Below are 23,769 nucleotides of genomic sequence, written 5' to 3' on the forward strand. Positions count from 1 at the left end.
AAATGGTCACCTACTAAACACCAGTTCATGTTCTTCAGTTCTCCACTGCACGTGAGTGATAACAGGACAAGCTGCAGCCTTTCAGTCCAGTCAGCATAATTCATGAATATGTTTATATTTTTTGATAAATCTACAGTATTAGATTTGATAATTCAGTTTGTACTACTAATATCTGATATCAAATTAAAAGTTTTCTGCAACTCTCACACAAGAAAACTGCTGGTACCTCCTCATGATCATCAATGCCAGAGCACATTGTGTGAAACCAAACTTGGCAAGCATCACAATTTACCATTCTCTCCCCATCATCATCCCTGGCCCCACAAATGCAATCCACCTTTAACTTTATGGGCCCACCTTCATACCTCAATTCAGTATCCAAGTCCAGCCCACGCCCTCTCACCCAAACGTGTGCATCTCTGCCCACTGCGCAAGATAGCATCCTTTTATCCTCTATTCCCTTCAAACCACCAATTTGTGTTACTACAAAGTTTTGCATTATGCAATAAGTATCCCTTAATGCAAATTGTGCCACCCCCTTAAGCTCACGTATTGTAATCCAAGGGGGAACATAAACAACAACACCAGGTGACAATGGCCGTGTCAACTCACTCTCTAACTCGTCGAAACTCGGCAAGACTTTACATGTTAATGCCATTATTTGGCTTTCTTGATTCTCAAGCTTCCACTTTTTAACAAATTTCTTGCTGTCCAAGACAACCCGAGTAGCCAAACTCACCGAGTCAGACCCTGGGTAACTCAAAAGCACTGTTTCATACAAGTACTCAAGATCTTGATCAATATTGAAGTCTAACTCAATGTTGTCAACTCTGCTTGCATCAACAATATCTTCAAATGCAAATTCAATCCTTTTAGTAGACGGGTTTTTTGATCGAAAAATGATCTTGTTTCCCAGCATGGATTTGTTTAAGGATTTCAGCACGTAATCAATCAACCCGGTGTCACGAATAGTTGTCCTAGCCTTGTCACGTAGCTCCTGCCTAGACATTGCACCATCACCATTGTGTGCTCTCAAGATTTTCAAAATAAACTCTGCAGCTTTTTTCACCTTTCTCTCAGTCCACCTGCAACCAGAATCCATGTCCAAAAATGGAAACCTTACTGATTCTGCTTCCTTAGTAGCAGCTTCATGGATAGTGAATTCTAATAACTTAGTATTTGGGTTAATGGACCGACGAATAATTTGGTTTCCCAATTGAAAACATCTGATAGATTTCAGCACAAAATCAATCAAACCAGTGTCACCAATGCATTTTCTTGCCTCATCTCTCAAGTCCTGCCTTGTCATCCCATAATTTCTGTTCACATTTTCTTGATTTTCTTTCAGCAAATTCACAATCACTATTAGCACAAATTCTAGCCGTCTAGCAGGCCATCTACAATCATTGTTAGCCATCAAATTCACAAATGTATCCATACTAATTGGCCTATTTTTCTCTCCTATATCAGGATCACACCAGCAATCATCACTATTTTCAAGCTTCATCTTGCTATGAAACGGAGCTTTAGACTTAAAAGCAAGCATGAATTGGAACAAGTCACTGATTGTGATCAATGGGACTTCACTCAATTCTCTGTGGGTACCAATAATCTGCTTGATTTTCATTCTTTTCGGAATATCCTTTTTGAAATCATTCAAAATCTTGTCAAGTCCTAATGAGCTTAGGAATTGAACAGCAATTTCATATTTCTGCTCAGTCACTCCATAGCTTCCACGGCCAAATCTGTAATCCCATTTTCCAAACCAAGATTGTCCATAAGCAACACCATGAAGCAACCTCAAATCCATACCTCTCTTCTTTGACACATCATTCACCGAAATTTTCCTGCCAAAATGATAATCATAACAATAACATAAATGATTCTTCAATTTCAGCTAAAATGTTCCATACGCTAAGGAAAACACATACAAATAATACTACTTCCTCTTTTCAGAAAGTTTTGATGATTTAGCTTTATTACTTAGATCACGAAACTCTTATATTAGGACGAAAAATTTCTCACATAAAAACTATGAAAACAGATTAAGATTTATCAGTATGAACTTCATTACCTGGTTTTGAAGATTGTACAAAGACGATCCCAGAAATCCATGAAATCAGTTCCAGAGAGCAAATTTGAATCCCCATTGACAACGCCATTATTAATGGACAACAAATGGCCATAACCATTGCAATGAATCAAACCATGCAAAACATGAGTACCGATTTCAAATGAATCGCTTCCCAATGGCTTTTCCCATTTCTCATTTGCCGGTATTATCAAATGGTACCTTCTTTTCGACACATAATGGTGACCCCATCCTTCAACAACCCAAAAAAAAAAAAATACAATCAGCAATAATAATAAACAAAAAAACTACAAACAAAATTCAAAATCAATTTGCAGAATGAAAATTGAGTGTTCATATTATTTTACCAGAGAATTTGCAGTGATCACAGAAAGGTTGAAGAGAGAGTTGAGTGGTTTCTTCAATGGTGTAGAGTGGGAAAACTGCACCGGTTGAGTTAGAAATCAACCAAGTGGACCAAATTGGAAAACCAGCGACTGTGTAATCTTCAATATTAGCAAATTCTTGGAGGAACATTCGAATATTGTCTTTAAAAGGTCCTGAAAAACCGTCAATGGAGTTTCCAGTTGCAAATGTTTCGAATACAAATGGCTTTCGGTTTCTCTTTCTACTCTTACAGGCTTCAATAATGGTGGAAGAAGCCATGGCAGAAACTACACTCAGTCGTTTTTTCTGGAGAAATTGTTGAGAATGTCAGTTTGGATTTTGGGAGTGTGTTCGGATTTTATGGTTATGTTCTTTTACGTTTTGGCGCTCTATATTGATGATGCCAGTTCTGAATTTACAATTTAGCCCTGGGAAAATGCACAGTGAGGGAAGTTTGAATTTGGGGTTTTGAAATTTTTAAAAAGGGTACTGTGGTAAATAAGGCTCAACAGGTTTTAAATATTTGATTTTGTTTTCAATTTTTTTTTTGGTTCACGTGGTTTGGAGCAATGCTTGTTTCATGTTCGCGAGATCTTTCCAACCCCCCCCCCCCCCCCAAACAAGGGGATGGGTGGGAGCGGGCAGGGGTAAATTGTAACTATACTTAAGTTATTCAGACTTTTGAGTTGAAGAAAGAAAAAAGATTTTTTTGAAGTTGAGTCGATTAATGTTTGAATTGCAACTAATTTGTCCACATAGAGTGTGTTTGGCTAAATCACTTTTTGGCTTATTTACGCGTTTGATAAAGTTAAAAGTGCTTATAAGTTAAAAATAAGCCAAAAATTTAATTTTTAGCTTATAAGCACTTTAAGTTTGACCAAATTTTTTACTATTTTATACTTAAAATATTCCTTTTTCGAACAAAACTCCTACATCGATACTCATGACCTCAAATATTTTGTCTTATTTAGGTTTATTTTTTACTGAGAAATTTTTGTCAATTTATTATTATAACTTATGATTATATTCTTATCATAAAATATATTATATTTATCATAAAAATTATCTTATATAAGCACAATTATATTTAAAATAAAATGACAAATAGAATATTTCGTATTTGAATCGATTTGGAATCTAAAATTTTAAAGATTATGCCCTTATAAGTGTAAAGAGTTTTAAGGTTATTTAAATCATTTTAATAGAAAAAGAGCTTATCATCAATTTTTTTATTAAATACTGCAACAACTTATTATCAATTTCAGCACTTATACCTAAACACGTAACTGCTTATTTATTAAATAAGTTTTAGCACTTAAAAGTGCTTTTCAGCAACTAATGCTTATCAGCTATTTCAAATCAGCTAATCCAAACGGGCTCATAGTTTGATGATATAAAACAATTTTAAAAAAAGATTAATCATGCATGTGAAATTGTGAAACTTGAAAATTGCTCAGAGTTTATTAGATTCCCATCTTGAGGGCGTATTAACTCTTTGAATGCAATTGAAACAGCTACTGATTGCAATCTTGGACAGCTCTTTCCCAGAGGAAAAAGAAAAATGTATTACGCTTTCAGATTACAAAAGGACTGAGAAGTTGAGAATGCAATCAAAAAAGACAAATGAGACTAGGAAAAATTGGAAAAATAGAAGGATAAAAATAGAAAACTCCATGGACGCAGCTAAATAACAAGACACCCCGAATTCCATTCACGAAGTCCTCTTCCGTTGGATGTGTATATCTTTGCTGAACCTATTGGTGTACAGACTATACTTTTGACTTGCATCATTTACCATGCATTGCTGAACCTATGAGCCTATTCTGATTTGTGACACTATACATCACTTCACGAGACAATAACAAGGCAGGTTTCTTCAAACTAAAAACAAAGTGCAATACACCAAGCAAGTAGCATTTTGGACTAAAGAGTTATCAAAACTGTGGCCCCTGCATATGTAAAAGGTCACCCAATTCACCACTTCAAAAATTGATCAAAGTGCCACAAGTTCAGGTTCTTCAGTTCTCCACTGTGTGTGATGATAACGGGACAAGCTGCACCCTTTCAATCCAGTCAGCATAGATCCGGCTGATCTTCTGTACGTTCGTCCACTTGAATAAGAATCTACACTCGGATGCTGCATTTTTGGCTGGAGCACAAATGCCAGCGCTTCCCAACGACTCCAGTGTATTGGAAGAACCAAGAGTCTGCAGTTCTGTCAATATTGAGAAGCATCACAAATTAGAAATGGTATAAGGAAGTAAAGATGAATACAATAGGTAAATAAAAAACAAAGAAAAAAAGCATATATAGAAAGAAAAAATGTTGCATGGCTCTACCATCTTATGTGAAGTGCTGAATTTCACACAATAGCATCTACAAGAATTCTGAGATATAGGTTTTTGACCAAGGCCTAAACGCAGCACATTGCATAATTAACTAACATAAAACTTGTATCACATAAACCATTCTAATCCTTTACACCTAAGAACAAAATTTAAAACTCCACCTCCTAATCACACAGAAATTTACAATATCAGCACCTTATAAATTCTGGCAGCAGAAGTCGCAATTCATTTTAGAAATATCCAAGAAAAAACTGCAGCAACATGTGTTAATAACTAAGCTCATGAAATTTCTGTAAGAGAAGCTTCACTAGCCATTAAATGCAATAATTGAATCTTCCCCTGCTATAAGGAATCAAGTATTAGCACCAAGTCAACAGCTGAGGCCAGATTCTCTAGACAACTTAGACTGGTGATCTTTTCAGATCAATAGATAGCAGGGTGAAGCCACATAGACATGCTGTCCATGACATTTATGAAAATAGATTCGTAATATAAGTCCATCTTTCTAGTTGAAATCCAATTGAAAGTATATCTACCAACATTTAGACAGGCAGGTATTTTGGTAATAGCATGTCCGTCACCAATATGTCTGGCACAAATACATGCCTAACAGAAACGAAAAGAGGAAAATGGTCTGGCAGAAATCATAGAATAGAACAGACAATTTCTTATATGCAACAAATAAACTGCATTGTTATGTGTTGTATTAACTAAGCTCAAGAAATTTCTAGAAGAGAGCTTCAATAGCAATGAATGCAATATTTGAATCTTCCCCTGCTATAAGGAAAGTATCAGAAGCAAATCATCAGCTGAGAGCAGAAAGTATAGACAGCTTAGTGTGATCTTTTACATAAATAGATAGCAGGGTGAAGTGATTACTTGCAAGACAAACATGAGTATTCATGACATGTTTGAACATAGACTCGTAATACATGTCCATCCGTATAGTTGGCGTTCAACTAAAAGTACATCTACTAACATATAAACAGACAGGTACTTTGCTATTAGAATGTTGGTCACCAAAATGTCTTGTACAAAAATAAATTAAACAGAAATTTAAGGAGAAAAAGGCGCCTGGTAGAGATAGGAGAATAGAAGTTGGAAAACAGGAAATTGTACATTAACCATGCCTCCTAAGCTTCTTATTTTCTGCATAGTTTGAACAAAGACTCTGGCAATTTGCTTTATGCAAATCCTTTTGACATTGCAAAAGGTTCGAGGAAAAAATCCAACACCTAATAGACATAATGAAACTTTCACATGTTCTTAATAATAAATCATTAACTGACTTAAAAATATTTTCAGAAACAGCTTACGGACAAAGACATGGAATATCAACTAATCAACATGAAATCAACTCAAGTAACTAATCAAAATAATGAACGACAAAACAGGGATGTAAACATTCAATAATGAACTAATAGTTGTGGAAAGACCTGCTTTCCCATGAGCAAATTGACACTTTGAACCATATGCGCAGCTACCAGTCCTTTCCCAGTTGACGCAAAACTTGGTCTTCAGTAAATTTTTACGTAACTCCACAGACCTCTTGGGTTCATTCCCACTAGTCGCAATGCTTATCGCAGAGCTAACCCTGCAGAAACCTACGCCTCCCTCAAGTTTTTGACTACGTTCATGAAGAAAATGGCATTTATTTCCATATGGACAATCTTTACCACTATCGAAAAAATGACATGATTTCGGCTTACTGAGATTTCTTTGATCCCCAACCCTAATGCCGTTCAGAGGCCCAGTAATATGAGCATAACGACACTCGCCACCATAACGGCAGCTACCCCACCTTTGGAATTGTAAGCATGGTGGTTGAGGACCAAGTGTCATACCCATATTTGTCCTGTTATCTTCCGGCCCCATTTTTGAATTCATCATTCTGGGTCTCTTAAAAGCTTGACATTCGGCATTAGAATTAAACCCACATTTTTTACCACTCGTGTTATACTGAGGCCATTGCTTAGAAGAATGCTCTTCATGCTTACAAGAAATTCCAAAATTATTAGCAGGCATACTCATCCTCAAAGTGACTTAGGGTTTTGAAAAAATCAGTAAAACTTGCTTGAATGCGTTTGTGGGAGTTTAAAATCAAGTGATCCAGATGGTCATTGTGCTAAACTTTACTTCTATCTAAAATTTTTGGAGAATGCTCAGATTATCTTTCAACATGGAAATCAAAAGAGCAAAAATGACTGTTAACATGAGCAAAATGGGGCGATCGGTACACATCAACGAGTGTAGTGGGAGTCCTTTTGGCAGAAAAGCAGAAAGCAAATCGGCGGAACAGGTGTTATGATATGCTCTTCCCTCTTTCTTAGATGACCAAAAACGACGTCGAAAGAGGCCTGGGTGCGAATAACAATGTGGCATACATACTCCGTATTCGCATCATTCTGCCATTAACCATTTGCTTTGGAATATTTATGGACATGGCCAGAGTATTTGTGTGGTTATAAATAATTTTCATTAAGGGTGGAATGATAAGTTTAAGCTAAATTGTTTTCAAATTTAGAAAGGAATTATTCTTTTTGGAACGGATAAAAAATGAAATATGTTTCACATAAACTGAAACGGAGGAAATAGTATTTAATATCACAACTATCATGCGAGTAACTTATGTTTAGTCTTATTTATACTATATTAAAAGCGTCATCCTGCTTTTGAATCCGCGTGACCACATTATCATCAAAATATTTCCTAATAGGTGAATTTGCAAATTACATCATCATTGTGTTGTTACTTTAATTGTTACTTCTTCCGGTTCATTTTAATTAATTTTTTATTTTTTTTGCGGTCCACGGTATTTAATTTTTTCAAATATCAAGAATGAATTAACTTGTTTTTTTTAAGTTATCTTTGAAATAAAGAGCATAAGAGTATATGTAATATCTTCAATGAACAAATTAAGTTTAATATAGTCAATTTCATTGTTAATTAATGTTAAAATATAGATTTCTTAATATGCGTGAAAACAGTCAAAAAAATCAATTAAAGTGTACCGAAAGGAGTATTATTTTGTCAAAACCCTCCATCACATAATCTAAATCTATTTTTGTTGCTATTAGTTTGTTCCCAACCAACTTGTGATTGAGTTGTACTAGTATAGTTAATGTTGTGGTGGTTGTGGGGAGGGGGGATCGGAGGAGAAAATATAGCAAGGGTGCAAAACGAGAACAAATAACGTTGGTGCAGAATCCGGGTACATCTTTAAACAAATAATTTAACAAGATTAAAGCAAATACGCAGGTCAATCAACATCTTTCAACTTCAATGTATTCTCTCGGAAAAAAGAACTCGGGCCATCTATTGAAGCTTATTTTATACCAGGGAAAGAATAGAAGATTGAGAGTAGAGGGACAGCTCCTCCAGTCTGCAATCTCCCCTAAAAAAACAGAAGCAAACAAAACAGGGAAGAAAAATTATGAATCCCGATAATCAAAGGTATGATAAGAATTCTTGAATAACGGGTTTAAATGCCGGTACTGGGATTGATTGAGTTGGTAGGAAAGTTCAAGCTGCCAGGGTAATTTGTATCGCCTGGAACACTGGTGTTGGTGTTTGCATCATTGTAGTTGATAGAGCCTGGATGATTGAAATAGTTGCCACCAGTAGCAGTGTCAGTGGTGTTGTGGGAATCAGGATTTATTCCTAGAGTGTTCTTGACTGCACCAGCTGCGCCGTGTGCCATGTTTGCTGCACCAGTTGCAGCTCCTCGAGCCATGTTCACTGCACTTCCTGCTGCTCCTTGAGCCATATCTGCTGCTCCGTGTGCTATGTTCTTCACTTTTGTCCCCGTCTTAAACATTAATAACATCTCAACTTAATCATTCTTTAAACTTCTATATAGTCACTTAATTGATCATTACGCATCAAGATACTAAATTTAGAAATGTTACCTCTTGAAGCAAGTTGGTTGTTTGGCCTTGGTTATGGATGTCAGATGGTTGATTCACCATGTCTTCCCTTCTCATCTACAATTGGTTTAAAAAAAGAATGTTAGTAGTATTAGTATTAGTATAAAGAAAAAGCAGAGCTTCAGATGGGTAAAGGAAGGTTAAGAATTTAAAGGAAAACCTGAGCTTGGCCGGGGATTTGGATGCTATGAAGATTGTCACGTCCTTGGCTTGCCATGGTTAATTGGTTTTGGTACTTAATTTGTTTGTGTTTAGAAGTGTCACACTAGTAATTGTAGATCAAAATGCAAAAACGGAATGCATTTTGAAATAGTTGGATTGGTGAATTTATAAGCTTCAAAATGCAAAATTGGTTACCTCAATGAATGCATATTCTAACAGATGGCACAATGCTAGAAATCTTGATCTCTCCTAGCGTAGCGTATACAAGAATATGTCAAACGAATTATTCATCCGTTTATTTTGGGGAGTATTATAATGAGAAATATAGTTACGGACCAAATGCTTCGGCGAATTGTCTTATAAATAAAGACTAATAAGCCAATAATTTCTTTTAGCTAGCTTCTTTGACCTTTCTCTTTGTGGTTTATGTTTTCTTGGTAATTCTTATTTACAACAGTCTGTGCAGAGTAGTCACAGGGAAACACAAACATGTTGACTCACAGTGAAATAATTTCAAATTCATTTTCGTTTACAACAATATTCAGATAGGCCATTGGTCCATTGTTACATTGACTGTACATCAAAATTCTCTTTTTATTTCAGTTGAATGAAAAAGAGTGTCTTTTTTGTCCTTTTAAACGAAATAAAAGTTAACGTCATTAGACTTATTCCAAAAAAAATTCATCTCGTGAAATGTAAGAAAGAAAGAAACATGACAGGGAGATAGGAGCCGTTTGGCCATAAAAAAAAATTTCCTTTTTCTTGGATTTTTTCTTCAAAAATATATTTGTCCATGAAAATTTGTAAGTTTTTGGAGATTTTTCAAAAACCAAAATCTTATGTTGTGGATTTTTTTTTCCCACTCACAATATTACAATATTTTATCAAATGTAATACATATCCAAACATAATTTTAAATTTTAAATTTTAAATATCATTTTTCAACTTGACATCAAATACTAATTTTTGTCAAAAATCACAATTTTTATGTTGAAACGCCTACAAAAATGCCCCGTTGTTTTTATTTTGTCGGTAATTTTGCACTGTTAAAGTAGGAGCCAACTCACCCAAAAAAGGGCAATATAAACGACCAATAAAAAGCAGATCTCAATCCTCAACTAGATAAAATCAAATTGGGCACGTCCATGAATCCGTCACGGCAACATTAAAATATGAAAACGGTAGGCGGTTCTGATATCAAATAAATTGATGTCAAAACTTTTTTTCTAACTCAGTTACTAATTGCCATAAATTAATGTCAAAACCTTTTTTTAAACTCAGTTACTAATTTTGCCAAATAAATTAATGTCAAAACCTAACCACAGACATTGTTATCGACTTCATCATTAAAGTCCAAATTACATGAAAACAACGAAGAGAAAATTCCTGCAATGACTTTAAGTGGAATTTCAAGCTCTACTTCTACTCTCCGAAATCATTCAGCCAATTATTGTCAATTAGAGTGCTTCAATTCATATTCTTGAGAGACTTCTTTCAAAGCTATCTAATTAATGTCTGAAAATGTGAATATAGAAATCTATAGAAGAATTTCCATCATAATCCTACTTTCAAAGTTATCGTTGCTTTCTATAGATCTTTTCTTTTTATTTTTGACAAGCAGCTTTCAACCCGTAACCGGCCAGGTTCGAAACCCGGACTGTTTCAACTTTTCCCTAACCAGTTTTGTCCTGTCCACCCGTTAGATATCCTTAATTATTTTATACTATTAAAAACGTGCGTACGTCAATAAAAGACAATCAATTATAGTAGTAAATAAATTTAACAACTTCAAAAATATAGGAATAGTAAATAATTTAAACTATCAACTCCGACTTTTTAAGCAATTACCAAATGTAAAAGGTCAACCTTCTAACAATAGCATGGAATAGCAGGCAGGAAGTTATCTCTAATCATTTTCGTCGTCGGTATTGATCCTTATGGAATGAACCGAAGCTAACTAAACTGTGACACGTGCCTCTACACGCGTCAGTTAACAGGATACGTGTCAACAATCTAACAAACTACGTAGTCTTTATAAACCATGCATAACCATTGCTCCAATCTCACTTCAAGCAATATCCATTTAATCTTTCTATTTCTTTCTACTTTCTACTTTATTGCACTTACATCCATATTTGCGTCCATATATATATCAATTTACTTTTGTAACTTTAAGAATGGCTTCCCACGAACAGAGCTACAGAGCTGGTGAAACCAAGGGCCGAACTCAGGTATCTCTCCCTTTAGTTTCTATAATAATATATATTTGATTCAGAAGAACTTAAACAACCATTTTATATCCATGTAATTCTATCTAGTTATCGTTATAGATTTTTGACGAATTATGAAGTTACAGATTTCGGACGAATTATGAAGTTTTCTGTGGTTTTTAACTTTTTGTTTTGAGTGCAGGAGAAGGTTGGTCAAACAATGGAAAGCATGAAAGACAAGGCGCAAGCAGCAAAGGACAAGACTTCTGAGACGGCGCATTCAGCCAAAGGAACTGCTCATGATAAGGCAGGCACCGCCAAATATAAGGCTGCAGATGCAGCTCAGGTTACTGACGAGAAGGCTCACGGAGCAGCTCAGGCAACCAAGGAGAAGGCCAGCGGAGCAGCTCAGGCAACCAAAGAGAAGGCCAGTGGAGCAGCTCAGGCTACAAAAGAGAAGGCTTCAGAAATGATGGAGTCTGCAAAAGAAACTGCACAAGCTGGGCAAGAGAAAACTGGGGGAATCCTGCAAAAGACTGGAGAACAAGTGAAGAGCATGGCTCAGGGTGCTGCTGATGCTGTGAAGCATACCTTTGGTATGGCCGATACTGATGAAGATCATCCAACTGCCACCAAAACCAGAGAACTTTAGACTTGGATCTCTTTCTTTCTTGAGAGATTTATGTACTCTTTGTGTTTAGTTTGTTTTTTTGCTTTGAAGTTTGCCTCCCTTTGAGGTGATAAAGGTTTATGTAATAATAAAAAGGTTTTAGCTTTTGTAGTCTGAAAGTGTGACCTCGACATCAAGCTGCTAAAAATGTAATCCATGTGATGTTGTCTACATAATCGATCCCGTGCGATTTCGTGTTAAGAAAACGTGTCTCGATATCCCTTCAATTTGCGTTTCTTAATTTATAATTTTCCGAAAGTGTTTAGATTTTTCTTTTCTTGTAGTAAATGAGGACGTCGAATTCACCTTAGTAAGTTACCTCAAAGTAGGTTGGACAAGATTGATGAACTGCCATGCAGTTTCCGCGAGGCTTGTCGTTGGTTCTCTTGTTTCATTTCAAATTATCCAGGGTTGAAGGAAAAAGTAGATATAAGTTGGTTAGTTTCGTTTCCCATCCAAAATTTGAACCAAGAGATGGTGTAAATCGTAATTTGAGCTATATATTGAGCTAGTTGAAAGTCATATCCAGGGTCACTTTCATGCAAATACAGAATACTGCTGAGCCTGAGCCTGAGCCTGAGCGACACTCAAAAAGTAAATGAGCTTTATCAGGGTTAAAACAGGTTATCGTAATGTTGTCTTTCCACATATTAGATTCATATTCACATAATACTTTCCGTATAGACAGTTCCTATCTATTTGAATTTTTCTGAGATCTGCTCATATGTCCGGCTGAATCTACCCTCACAATAGTAATTCTCATTAATTATGTCCAAACGTGTCAGTCAAAGTCAACTTAACTTTGAGCTTTTTACTTTTTGATGCAATAAAAAAGTCCAATTTAAATTCCAAACTACTAATGAAGTTCAATTCAGCACAATTTTTAATTTAATAGCTAGTTTATCTTTTTGGTTTTGGATAATTCCATCCATGTTGATGTTGCATATTTACACTGACCACAAAGTGATATTGGCTTTAATTTAAACTAATAATCATATAAATCAGTTGCATCTGATTTCAATTCTCAAATTAAACTATTGATTCTCACAGGAACAAACGTGAAAAACAGACTTGAGGCTCCACCGACTTGACCTAGGCTCAATTACACTATAGCCCATCTGGTTAAACACAGCTCAAGCTTGACACTGAAGGTATTCAATTGACTAGCTCGAACTCGGGTCTACTGGAGGAATAATGCACAACAAATAAACAAAAAAAGCAACGCATTTTACCATTCCTCTTACGTACCAAATTTCGCACTGATTTCCTAAAATAAAGCACAACGTTGCTTACAGAAGAGGGAAAGAAAGAATACAACTTTAATTTCATCTACGCATGTACGCCTACAACAGTACATGGCGAGTAGATCACCAAAAGTCCTCTCTGAAGCCTCAAAATCAGATGATATTCTCTATAATTTTAAAAACAAAATTTTCAGGTTACAGATCTTCTCCCGTCCCGTCTGGTCCCCGATCACCTCATCTTGATCTCTCACTCAAGACTTCCCATTTGGATCCGCTGCCCATTTTCTCGGACTGCACATTTGTCCGAAAATTGCACTCTCGTAAAACTGGCTGAATTCTAGGTTACAACTCACTCGCTCATGCCATCACTCAATTCGTGATCACTAATGTCACTAAAAGCCTCTGGTTCCTCGACGTCTGGGTTGCTTTCTGTTTCCATAGCAACTTCAGAACCCTCCTCGTCACTTTCATCTTCAAAGATGATAGGCTGTATGGCACCATCTTCCTCATCACCATCATCAATAGTCTGCAAAAATATAAATTAATTAGTCAAGATTTCATGGAAAAGAGGTTTGAGAGGGACGACGTTATTCCACGTTGCCCTTACCCCTGCATAAAGCAATTCTAAGGAGCTTGATAGCTGAAGAGCTTGGTGGAGAGTTGAAAGTCTGGCATCAATAAGCTGCACAAAGACCAGCAAAGTAATTTTTAATACATTCTAACAGTCGCTACAGGTGCTATCAACATATGAAGAGTTACTCCCAGACCTGATATAAAGAGTTGAGTACAAGCAAAGAGGATTCTTGAGACATTATTCCACTAGCGTGTTGAAGAAGCAAATTTCGCAACCAGGGAAGGGCACAAGCCAATACAGCGCCCCTGTCAAGAAAAAGTACCATAATAAACATTAACTTGACCAATCTATGACCAATCCATAAAAAAGAGCCAACTGCACTTTGCAAATGTGAATGGCAGAAAGGTTTTCGTTATGTTAATAGAATTGGTGGAACAATATATTGGCTGACAATTGGAACCAAGTAATCCCTGTCATGATTAGCATTCATTCCTTTGGTGCAATCTAAATCGATATCGCAAGTGTCGTCAAATGCACAACTTAGACAAAACACAATCTCCTTTACCTTGACTGAATAATTAACAAGAGTGACTGTAAAAGCTTGAGAACATCTGATGGATTTAAAAGAGATACTGAATTTGCAATGACCTGCATAGCCAAGATACATCCTACCGATTAGGAAATAACATATCAATTTAGATTTAGAATTTCAGTACAAACATAACCTTCTCATCTTGTCTGTATAAGCAATCTATCAAAAGTGCTCGATCATCAGCATGAAGGGCTTGCTTGAGCAGAACATGAACTGAATCAGCACTTGGCGGCTTTGTTTGAGGGGGAGATTCTAGATCCTCATTGCTTTTATCTTCATTGTTGTCTGCCAAATGGAGCCTTGCGAGTTTCTCACCCATGGTTGGCTCGTTTAGATCATCAATCTGAACTCCATCTATAGGTTCACCATTACCTACACATCATCAGACAAAAGGGTTATCCTCTAGAAGGTAGTGAATGTTCTTCGTACCAAATTTCTGAATCCAGTCTCAAATATCAAATGACCCCACATCCTAATGCTCAATAGAAACAGCAGAAAGATGATGCAAAGGCACCGCCCGCTAAATAATAAAAAAAGGAATCCTTTTTAAAGGGAATGAAAAGGTTCTCTACTGAATACTCGAAGGACTAACCAAGTTTCCAACTCCCCAGGTCTATTATAGTGGAAGCAGTTAACTTTAGCATAACATCCTGTATAACATAATGCCCATCTACAAAGCAATAAAATGTTTATATACAATTGCAAGTTTGAAAAGAGAATATTACATGTGTTTTGATTTTTAACACAGTCACCTATGTTGCTCCAACTCTCCGAAAAATGTCGCCAGATACGTGTCGTATCTTCCAAAAATAGTGTATTTTGGGAGGATCCGACACGGGTGCGGCAATATTTTGGAGAGCCCGCGCAACATAGATGGTCACTACCTTAACATTTCAACTTCCAAATTCAATAAATATCACAGTCAAATACATTGACCACCCCCTAGATATTCTCATAATATAACCAACCTTCCTGTACTCCTGAAATATGACTCCCCGATTTCACTTCTCCCTTTTGCTAGTCAACACTAGGATTGACGACTAAGCTTCTGAAGCAATATCAAGTAAATGGACGGATACAGTTTTGTTTTTAGAGAGCCATTCTCCAAGATATAAATATTAGTCATCTATAGTGGAGCAACAGCTCCAGGGAGCATCGAAAATATGTTGAATTTCAATGTGAGCAATACAGAATCATGCAAGTATGTCATACCATCATCTGTGATTATCACTGGTGGAGTGACATCCAGATCAGATGCTGGCCGTTTATTCGTCACTTTGCTTTTCTGAATTAATTTAGCACCTTCCTTTTCCATGTCTGCACCTGAAACAGAGGGAGGGGCAATCAGAAAGACAGATTATAAGGATAATTCTGTTCTGGGAACTGTTCTCGGCATAAATCAAAAATGTCAATTCATCATAGACATAATGTAAGAGTGTTGTGATGCAAGAAAGTTTAAAAATATTTGTTAAAACTAACAGAGTGATGGCCTCGTTTGCAGAAAAGTTGGTCTCTCTAACAGTGACTGTATTAAATCACCTAAAACATCAAGACAAGAATTTGAGTTTTAAAAAAATGCAGCTCAGCACTGCTTGGCCGAGTCAGTAATACAAATGGGATAGGGGAAGAGGAATGACAGTGCCACAGACTTCTGTAACAGAGTCCTGATTTTTCCATAAGGAGACAAGAAAATATAAACCACTATTAACAACACCTTTTCTGGCATGACCATTTTCTTGAACTGCAGCTAGCACTTTCTTGGTCTGGTCTACTGCTGCTATGACGATATCCTCCTCTGGACTTGAAATGTCTACTGATGTAAACTCTGGGGATTCCACAGAGCCATATGCAATCAAGGCTTTCAAATGTGCATCTCTATCCAAAGCATGCAATCTGGCAGCAATTATGGGCGCAAGGTTCTTTTTAGCTCTTCCAGTTTTCTTTTCTGTTTCCCCTTTGCTAGCTTTCACGGTGATCTTAATTGGCTTTGCAACTTCATCAGTGACAGACTCAAAGTTCCAAACATTACAAACACCCTTCTCTGATATTGCAAGGACAACCATACCGTCTTCTCCCTTGCAATTCTTCCTGCATTCAACAATTATAGGAGGATGTTTCATGGAAAGAACCTGCCCATAATCTGCAGCCCTTTCACCAAAATCAAGTTTCCACACTTGAAGTTGCTTCTCGCCAAGCCCCGCAGTAACAGCAAATTGGGCATCATCAGATAGCCATAAACGCTGTGCAGCAGCCTGTTATAGCAGCTTTTGATGTTTATGGATGTTTTTAGACTTTAAAAGAACATCACATGATGAAGACATAAACTTAAGACAACTTACCGAGTCAGGAGAAAACTTCAGCAACTCTTTCCCACTTTCTAAACTTAGAAATCGCAACTTATCACTGGCTGCAGCTATAATTTTCTCGTCTTCACATTGAGAATAAAGAAGTCAGATAGAAGTACTTAAAGTAAAACAGAAACTGTAGACATAAGTTGGATACAAACCAGTTGAATAAGCCACTGAGGAAAAGGGCTTCTTTGACACTTTGAATTCTTTGATGACTTCTCCAGTGTCGGAGTTCATCTCAAATACTAAACCATTCGCAGCAACAGCATGAATTTTACGGCCTTTGTCCACAAAAAACAGACCAGCAGCTCCACTGCATTTCAAAAGCAGCAGATTTCTTATTTATGCTTTTTAAATGTCTTTGGTGATAGACAGCTGTCATTCATGGTAGTCCATTAAATAGTTTGAACACTTCATCCATTTGTGATCACAATAAACCCTGCTAAGAAGTATAAGGCCATCGAAATCTATTGAAGTTGAATGGCCCTCCCAAGATTTAATAAATGACAGGCTACAAGTCCCCGGAACATTTGCAAGTAAGTGATCAACTGCCCGAGACAAAATTGTATTGCTATGTGTCAACCACTTAAAAGATGAAAGTCGTCCAATAACTTTTTACCAGCCCCCCTGGTTCTCAAACTAAGGCAGTTTGTGTTATAATTTCAGAAATCAAAGAAGGTTGGATATTAACTAGATCTCAGATCCTTTTGGAATTTTAGATAATTTCTCGACCTCTATATGAACCTTCCCACAATTATCCTGATGCGTCGGAGGATTCCTGATTGGGATTCCATCCTTAAACTTGTTGGAATTTTCTGAAGTATAAGAATCCATTATAGTGGAAATTTCCCATAACAAAATATCTTTACAGAAACTTTTGAAACACGTGGCTATTTGGAACCTTTTGACCAAGATCACTTGATGAATAGAATGGCATACACACAAGACATTTCTGGAAGTAATAGACGGCTTTAATGGAAAAACCTCACGGTTGAATTTTCAATTAAATACCATACATGATGTTTCCTACAGAATATCCCAAATCCCACCTAGAGAGAGAGAGATTATAAGATAAACTTCTAAAAAAGGTTCAAGATTTACGAGTTAACAAGTATACTAGCAACAACTTTCAAAATGTCTCTATAAAGCATACCATTAGACATAGAGGAAAGGGGCCCTATGGATCTTTGTTTTGACAAGGAAGGGGCTCTACAGATCTACTCATAGGGTAAACAAAATGTGGAGAAGTATCTCATTCCTGCCATTAGAACAATGCAAAAGCAGCAAGGAAAATTGAACTTTTAAACTTGCAGAATATGATGATACTTTACATGACATGCAATTAGTAAGTCATAACTTTGCCTGTCTTAAATGATGTGTTATAACTTACAAGTATGTCTTAAATTTTAATCCCACATCTGACACTCAAGTAAGGGTATTCATTATTGTCTAAGTGTTTCCTGACAAGTACTCCTCCATCCTACATAAGAGCAAAAGTACCTTCCATCAAAAGAATAACATACCTAGAAAGGGCTCCAGCTTTTCTCCACCTTATAAATTCAGCAGAAATATCAACTGCTAAAACAGTTCCATCATCTGTGCCAAGGGCTATTAATAAACGTTGTTCTTTTCTGCGCTAAAAGTTCAAACAAAAAAGATGCCATATAGTAATGAGATAAAAATAGCCTAACAAAGTGGGGGCTAAATATGAAAATCTTAAATTCTTCACAATTAGGGGTGGAGAGATCAGTTTTTTCTTTTTGGGATGAGTTGGTGGAGAGATCAGACGTTCTTCAAAAAACTTTGGCTGGTCTTTTTACCACTCCATCATCACAATAATCAGAAGCGGGTTTTCCCAGTTTCCTTATCTTACCTTCTTTCCAACAAAACCGCAAGCCATGTAAGAAAAACTGTCTCCAGAATTCTCCGGTTTCCACTGAGCAAATAGGCTTCCACTACTTGTGTTCCAAACCTGAAGAATAGGCAACAATTAGTCATCTAGAATGCAATAAGTAAAGCAAAAGAATACAACACAGGGTAATAGCAAAGCAGAGTGGGAATAATTATGTAACGAGGATACATCTAATGCTTTACAGGCATAATATATTTGTAGAGATTTCCCTATATAATATTCTTGTCTATCAATATTTTAAAAGAGAGAATACAATACCCAATATAAGTGATCTTCTGAGATGTAACTATTTCCATGAAGACAAAACACTTCCTTTATAAGGTTCCACGTAGACAATAACACTTCAGTTGCTTAAATGTCTAGAAAAAAGCACACTATCTTGTGTTGTACTTGCATGATAACCTATGTAAAGATTAAGGAGCACAATGTCACGTCCTTAGTTATTAACTAAGTACACGTGCGGCACTTGGCAACTCGCTCACGATCTTGCACAACTTCCTCACGTCCTTACTATGCCAAGTCAGCCTTACTACACTCAAGATCGCTAAGAAATGTTAGAACACATGAGAATTGCTAAAGGAAGCTTTTGTAGTAGAGAGAACTTGATTGTTTTGCTTGGTTGATAAATTACAAATGAATGCCCCCTATTTATACTAATCACCTAGGCGCTAATATGTAAATAATAATTATTCTACAAGTCCTTCCATATTTACAACTAAGTCCCTTCTCTAGAATATTCTACACAACTAGATTCTTCTAAGGACTTTCCTAACAATTCTATAGGGTTCTAGGTCTTCCTAAGGAAACCTCTATATTTCTCTAGAACATTCCTACAAATGCATAAATATCTAGAACTTTTCTAAAGAAATTCTCCATAGTTTTAGAATATCCAAGATTTTTTCTCTAACTTATGTAACCCTTCCATATAGCAAAAATATATGTGGCATGATGGTGCGGCGGGTCATGACACTCTCCCGCACCCAATTTTGTGCCGCCCTCGGCACAAAGCATCGACACATATGCGTGCACCTCGCCTTGGCGTCGCCAGAGATCTTTGTCCATTAGCCATGATGCCTTATGAAGCGGTTCTCCTTCCCATTTCACAAGGTACTGGCTACCTTTCTTCTTATGCCATTTGTACTTTGGACAGCTAGCAATGATGGCCTCCATCCTCCGCCCATCGGATGCCCCTCCTTGCTCTTGGCCTGAATCTTCTCATGACTCAACCAAGTCTAGCAACTTCTCAAGCATCGAGTTCATGCTTCCACTCCCTATTTGGCTGCCCTCTGTGGTCCAGCCTTACTGGCAAACTTGAACCCTCTGCTTGGTGCATCGTCTGAGTTCGATAGCATGCCATCACTTTATAACTCGCCATCCTTTTCAACTATGTCCGTCCAACATTTCTTGCTACCACCATGCTCTACCATGCTCAATTTGCATGGTGCCAAGATAGGCTTTGGAATCCCTTACTTTCGGTTTAGATTCCAAGCGCATCCCTCCAATACAGGCTGTTTCTCCTATGTCATCCTTATGTGCTTGAGCAAAGTTCCCTATCATTGCTGCAAGCTTCCCCAACTCTGAGCATTCACTTGCCCGATGTGACCCTTTGTAGAAGTAGCACCCTCCCTTAGGCACGTACTCCCTACCATTTTTCGGCCCCTTGCCGTTTCTCTTGGGCCCCTGTCCGTTATGGGATGGCCCCTTGCCATTACCCTTGTATACCTCGGTTATGCATTTCTCGTTGTCCTCATCATGATCTCCCTCATCCTTCTCGGCGTTGCCTTCTTTGGACTTGGCAAGTTCCATCTTGAAGTTAACAAGTGACTAGGCTACTCTGATGGCCCCGTTCACGTTGGCTATTTGATGTCTTCTTAACTTATGCTTAGCCCAATTTTGCAATCCATCCATGAAGTAGAAGAGGAAATCTTCCTCGGACAATGACGAGATTTGCAGCATTAAGGTAGTGAACTCGCGTACATACTCCCGAATTGTGGCCTCTGTCGGAGCTCCCTTAGCTTCCGCCAGTCTGCCACCTCGCGTGCAGCCCGTGCACCACCATAATGCTTTCGCTTAGGGACCTTCGCGTTGATCCCTTCTGCAAGTACCAAGCCCTTGGTAATTCCGGCCATGGTTCCTACAAAATTTCCTTCTAGCAATCTCTTTTATTCTTTCTAACATTCCTTAGTCATAACCTTTGCTCTGATACCACGTTGTCACGTCCTTAGTTGTTAACTAAGTACACGTGCGGCACTTGGCAACTCGCTCACGATCTTGCACAACTTGCTCACGTTCTTGCTATACCAAGTCAGTCTTACTACACTCAAGATCGCTAAAAAATGTTAGAACACATGAGAATTGCTAAAGGAAACTTTTGTAGCAGAGAGAACTTGATTGTTTTGCTTGGTTGATAAATTACAAATGAATGTCCCCTATTTATACTAATCACCTAAGGGCTAATATGTAAATAATAATTATTCTACAAGTCCTTCCATATTTACAACTAAGTCCCTTCTCTAGAATATTCTACACAACTAGATTCTTCTAAGGACTTTACTAACAATTCTATAGGGTTCTAGGTCTTCCTAAGGAAACCTCTATATTTCTCTAGAACCTTCCTACAAATGCATAAATATCTAGAACTTTTCTAAAGAAATTCTCCATAGTTCTAGAATATTCCACCAAGATTTTTTCCCTAACTTATGTAACCCTTCCATATAGCAAAAATATATGTCAAGTGGCACCTATGTGGCATGATGGTGTGGCGGGTCATGACAACAAGCTTGTAAGTAATATTTATAAGATGGTTGTTATCTTTTCTTTCATCAGCGGTAAGTTGTTCGTTTTACCATTTTAAATGTTCATTATCTTTCCTGATTCCCGGCTTCTTACAATATTCTGCTGAGCAAAGTACTTTCGCATCAAATGAAGAATGAGTAGGCTGCAAAGACGTGTTTGGGTGAAACAACAACCAAATATCTACACCGAAGTCATGTAATATTTCTGCTTATCGGTTTCAACACCACTTAGCCAACCAATCCCTAGAAAGCCATGCACCTAGTATTTCCAGCCAAGTAAAGCAAATATTCTCCTAGAGTTCAGAAAAGCTTATAGTATACAAATTGAGGTCTATCCCGTATCAACTGGATGTTATAATCTTTTTGCTTTTTGTGACAACTAGACGACGAAAACATCTAAGTTGCAAAAAGAGGATGACTGATATTACGCAACTGTTGTGAAACAATAGAATGCAATTGCCTATACTGTCATCAAAGAATGTAAATAAGTATGACCACGTTATAGTGTAAGACTATAGAGTGGAATCTTTTTTTATATTGTCACATAAGTGTCTAGAGGGAACCCTCCGTCAGATATGAACCTATGTAAAGGAGATTAAATAGTATATATATACACACAAAAAAAAAAAAAACTTTTACCCTTTTGGATAGTGTTATATTTTCTGAAGATAGATACACACATGCCCGCATAATGTGGTGCTATGGATCCGTAAACACTAAAATTCAACTACTTGGCTTCTTCTTCCTTTTTTTCTTAATAATGAGAAATCCAAGCTAGCTATGTCCATGCCCTGCATAATGTGGTCCACACCTATACCCTTTTCCACTTAAACACCAGGGTTTTTTTTACTGCAGTGGGGTTCGAAATTGTGACGTGACTCTCGGCTTCTTCATCTAAGAATAAACTAACTCTCCAACCCAAAGATATTCTAACAGCAAAATATCAGCAAACTCACTGAATCATTTACATCAAGTAGAAAGCAAACCAATGTAAAGCAAAAAGTCACTGACACAAATCTTCCATTCTTTTTCTCAGAGTTTTTATTTTTCAATTTTATTGGGGAACTATGTCAATTAGGTTAAGGAATAGTTAAAAAAAAAAAATGGGAACACCTTTCCTTGTAAACCCTATAAAAACTGAAATACAGTGAAATGTAAATTCTTATAATCTCTCAGTTAACCTAATTCCCAGTATAATTAGCCCAAAACTACACTGTCCCAAAAGCAGTTTGAAACCAGCAGCAAAATAGTACCCCAAGCATACCAATATGCAAAAAAACGCCGTAATTAAAACGGGAAAAAAAGTGAACTCAACACTATCAGTAACAAAAATAAACTGAGTGCTCCACAAGTGGAAAAAACTCAGCTGGCTGGTTCAGGTATAGAGTAACAAAGCTTACTCTAACGGTTCCATCGGGAGACAATATGGCGAGATATTCACCGTCCGCAGTAAATGACGTAACTAGCGATTTCAGCTTCTCCTTTCCCATGACAAATCAAAGATAACAAACTCTGAGTATAATAGGAAAGAAGCGGCGACTCCGAAAAAGAGGCAGAGGACCGACAGATAAAACCACAATTAATAATTTGATTTTGTCCGAAGAGCGTCGGCAGGAAGGAGCAAGCCAGTGGAGAGGGTTTTAGCAAAGGTTTAACGCGGAAAGTGATTTATATTTGGGCTTCACTACAAGGGATTTGGGCTTGTAACTGTGTCTTCTTTTTTAACTGGCCCAAATACTCTTTTTATGAAAACCCATTATAATAGGGAAATTACCAGCTATATCCATTTATAGGTAACTCATTATAAAAATTGGTCAATTGATAAAATATTATTAATATTAACCAAATTAGCCAATTAGCTATTTGTAGCAAAAAAATATCAAATTTTTGCTTTGTTTTGAGTGGGTGTTATTAGAATAGATTTGGCACAACTTAAGGAGCTTTCTCATTTTTGGGATGATTTGGTGAAGTTTTGAGGTGGTTTGAATTAAAAATTTGGTAAAAACTGAACATGAAAAAAATGATATGTGTATCACACTGTGTATCATTTGTGTATCACATATGTATCATATTTGTATCTATTGTGTATCACATGTATATCCATGTATACCTGTGTGTGAGATATATGCGTGATACATGTTTAATACATGTATCGCAGAAGACTTTTTTGAACTCGATTTAATTACAAATTTTGATACAAAACCAGTCCAAATCACCTCCAATCTTCCTCAAATTTTGTATATTGACTTATCGATATATTCTCAATGAATTTCAACAATACCCATTGAAAAAATTCCTTTTTTGTTTAGATTTTTGGAATATTATATATATTTTTGGTATTTCATCACCTTATTTGCTACCTCATCCATAAAATTTCCTTTCCATCTTATATCTAGTGTTGCTAATCACGCTTAAAAATATGAAAGGTGATTTTTGCATGTGATTCTTTGAGAGAAAGAACCCTATTAGTTGGTTTTTCAATTTTTGTTGGCTAGTTTTGGTAAGTCTATAATTAATGGCTAGAGGTTAG

At 36.8% G+C, this 23,769-nt stretch overlaps 5 protein-coding genes across 6 annotated transcripts; 1 reads left to right on the forward strand and 4 right to left on the reverse strand.

Moving 5' to 3' along the window:
• Positions 1 to 54: 54 nt before the first annotated feature.
• Positions 55 to 2,796, reverse strand: LOC107793209 (PHD finger protein At2g01810-like). Its single transcript, XM_075256574.1, has 4 exons — positions 2,440 to 2,796; positions 2,075 to 2,324; positions 2,026 to 2,032; positions 55 to 1,897 (listed from the first exon to the last, which is right to left on the reverse strand). Exons 1-4 carry the CDS (start codon positions 2,735 to 2,737, stop codon positions 179 to 181), a joined length of 2,274 nt encoding a protein of 757 aa, XP_075112675.1. The 5' UTR covers positions 2,738 to 2,796; the 3' UTR covers positions 55 to 178.
• Positions 2,797 to 4,168: 1,372 nt separating this feature from the next.
• On the reverse strand, positions 4,169 to 7,148 carry LOC107793213 (zinc finger CCCH domain-containing protein 39-like). The gene is made up of 2 exons (XM_016615511.2): positions 6,243 to 7,148; positions 4,169 to 4,673 (listed from the first exon to the last, which is right to left on the reverse strand). The coding sequence occupies exons 1-2, from the start codon at positions 6,835 to 6,837 to the stop codon at positions 4,477 to 4,479; spliced, it is 792 nt and encodes a 263-aa protein (XP_016470997.1). The 5' UTR covers positions 6,838 to 7,148; the 3' UTR covers positions 4,169 to 4,476.
• Positions 7,149 to 7,970: 822 nt separating this feature from the next.
• LOC107793208 (uncharacterized) lies at positions 7,971 to 9,052 on the reverse strand. The gene is made up of 3 exons (XM_016615505.2): positions 8,893 to 9,052; positions 8,715 to 8,789; positions 7,971 to 8,614 (listed from the first exon to the last, which is right to left on the reverse strand). Exons 1-3 carry the CDS (start codon positions 8,947 to 8,949, stop codon positions 8,288 to 8,290), a joined length of 459 nt encoding a protein of 152 aa, XP_016470991.2. The 5' UTR covers positions 8,950 to 9,052; the 3' UTR covers positions 7,971 to 8,287.
• Positions 9,053 to 10,962: 1,910 nt separating this feature from the next.
• LOC107793215 (uncharacterized) lies at positions 10,963 to 11,980 on the forward strand. The gene is made up of 2 exons (XM_016615517.2): positions 10,963 to 11,125; positions 11,307 to 11,980. Exons 1-2 carry the CDS (start codon positions 11,072 to 11,074, stop codon positions 11,754 to 11,756), a joined length of 504 nt encoding a protein of 167 aa, XP_016471003.1. The 5' UTR covers positions 10,963 to 11,071; the 3' UTR covers positions 11,757 to 11,980.
• Positions 11,981 to 13,014: 1,034 nt separating this feature from the next.
• On the reverse strand, positions 13,015 to 22,867 carry LOC107793214 (uncharacterized). Of its 2 annotated transcripts, none has more exons than XM_075256644.1 (12): positions 22,640 to 22,867; positions 18,406 to 18,504; positions 18,056 to 18,168; positions 16,691 to 16,845; positions 16,524 to 16,612; positions 15,899 to 16,436; positions 15,397 to 15,507; positions 14,318 to 14,556; positions 14,158 to 14,240; positions 13,786 to 13,897; positions 13,626 to 13,700; positions 13,015 to 13,544 (listed from the first exon to the last, which is right to left on the reverse strand). In XM_075256644.1, exons 1-12 carry the CDS (start codon positions 22,727 to 22,729, stop codon positions 13,368 to 13,370), a joined length of 1,881 nt encoding a protein of 626 aa, XP_075112745.1. In that variant the 5' UTR covers positions 22,730 to 22,867; the 3' UTR covers positions 13,015 to 13,367. The 2 variants fall into 2 exon arrangements, with proteins under 2 accessions (XP_075112745.1, XP_075112746.1); XM_075256645.1 differs by having other exon boundaries at positions 18,056 to 18,163; positions 22,640 to 22,851.
• Positions 22,868 to 23,769: the final 902 nt, after the last annotated feature.

Source organism: Nicotiana tabacum, chromosome 6, assembly GCF_000715075.1.
Source record: "Nicotiana tabacum cultivar K326 chromosome 6, ASM71507v2, whole genome shotgun sequence".
In the NCBI taxonomy this organism is placed as follows: Eukaryota; Viridiplantae; Streptophyta; class Magnoliopsida; order Solanales; family Solanaceae; genus Nicotiana; species Nicotiana tabacum.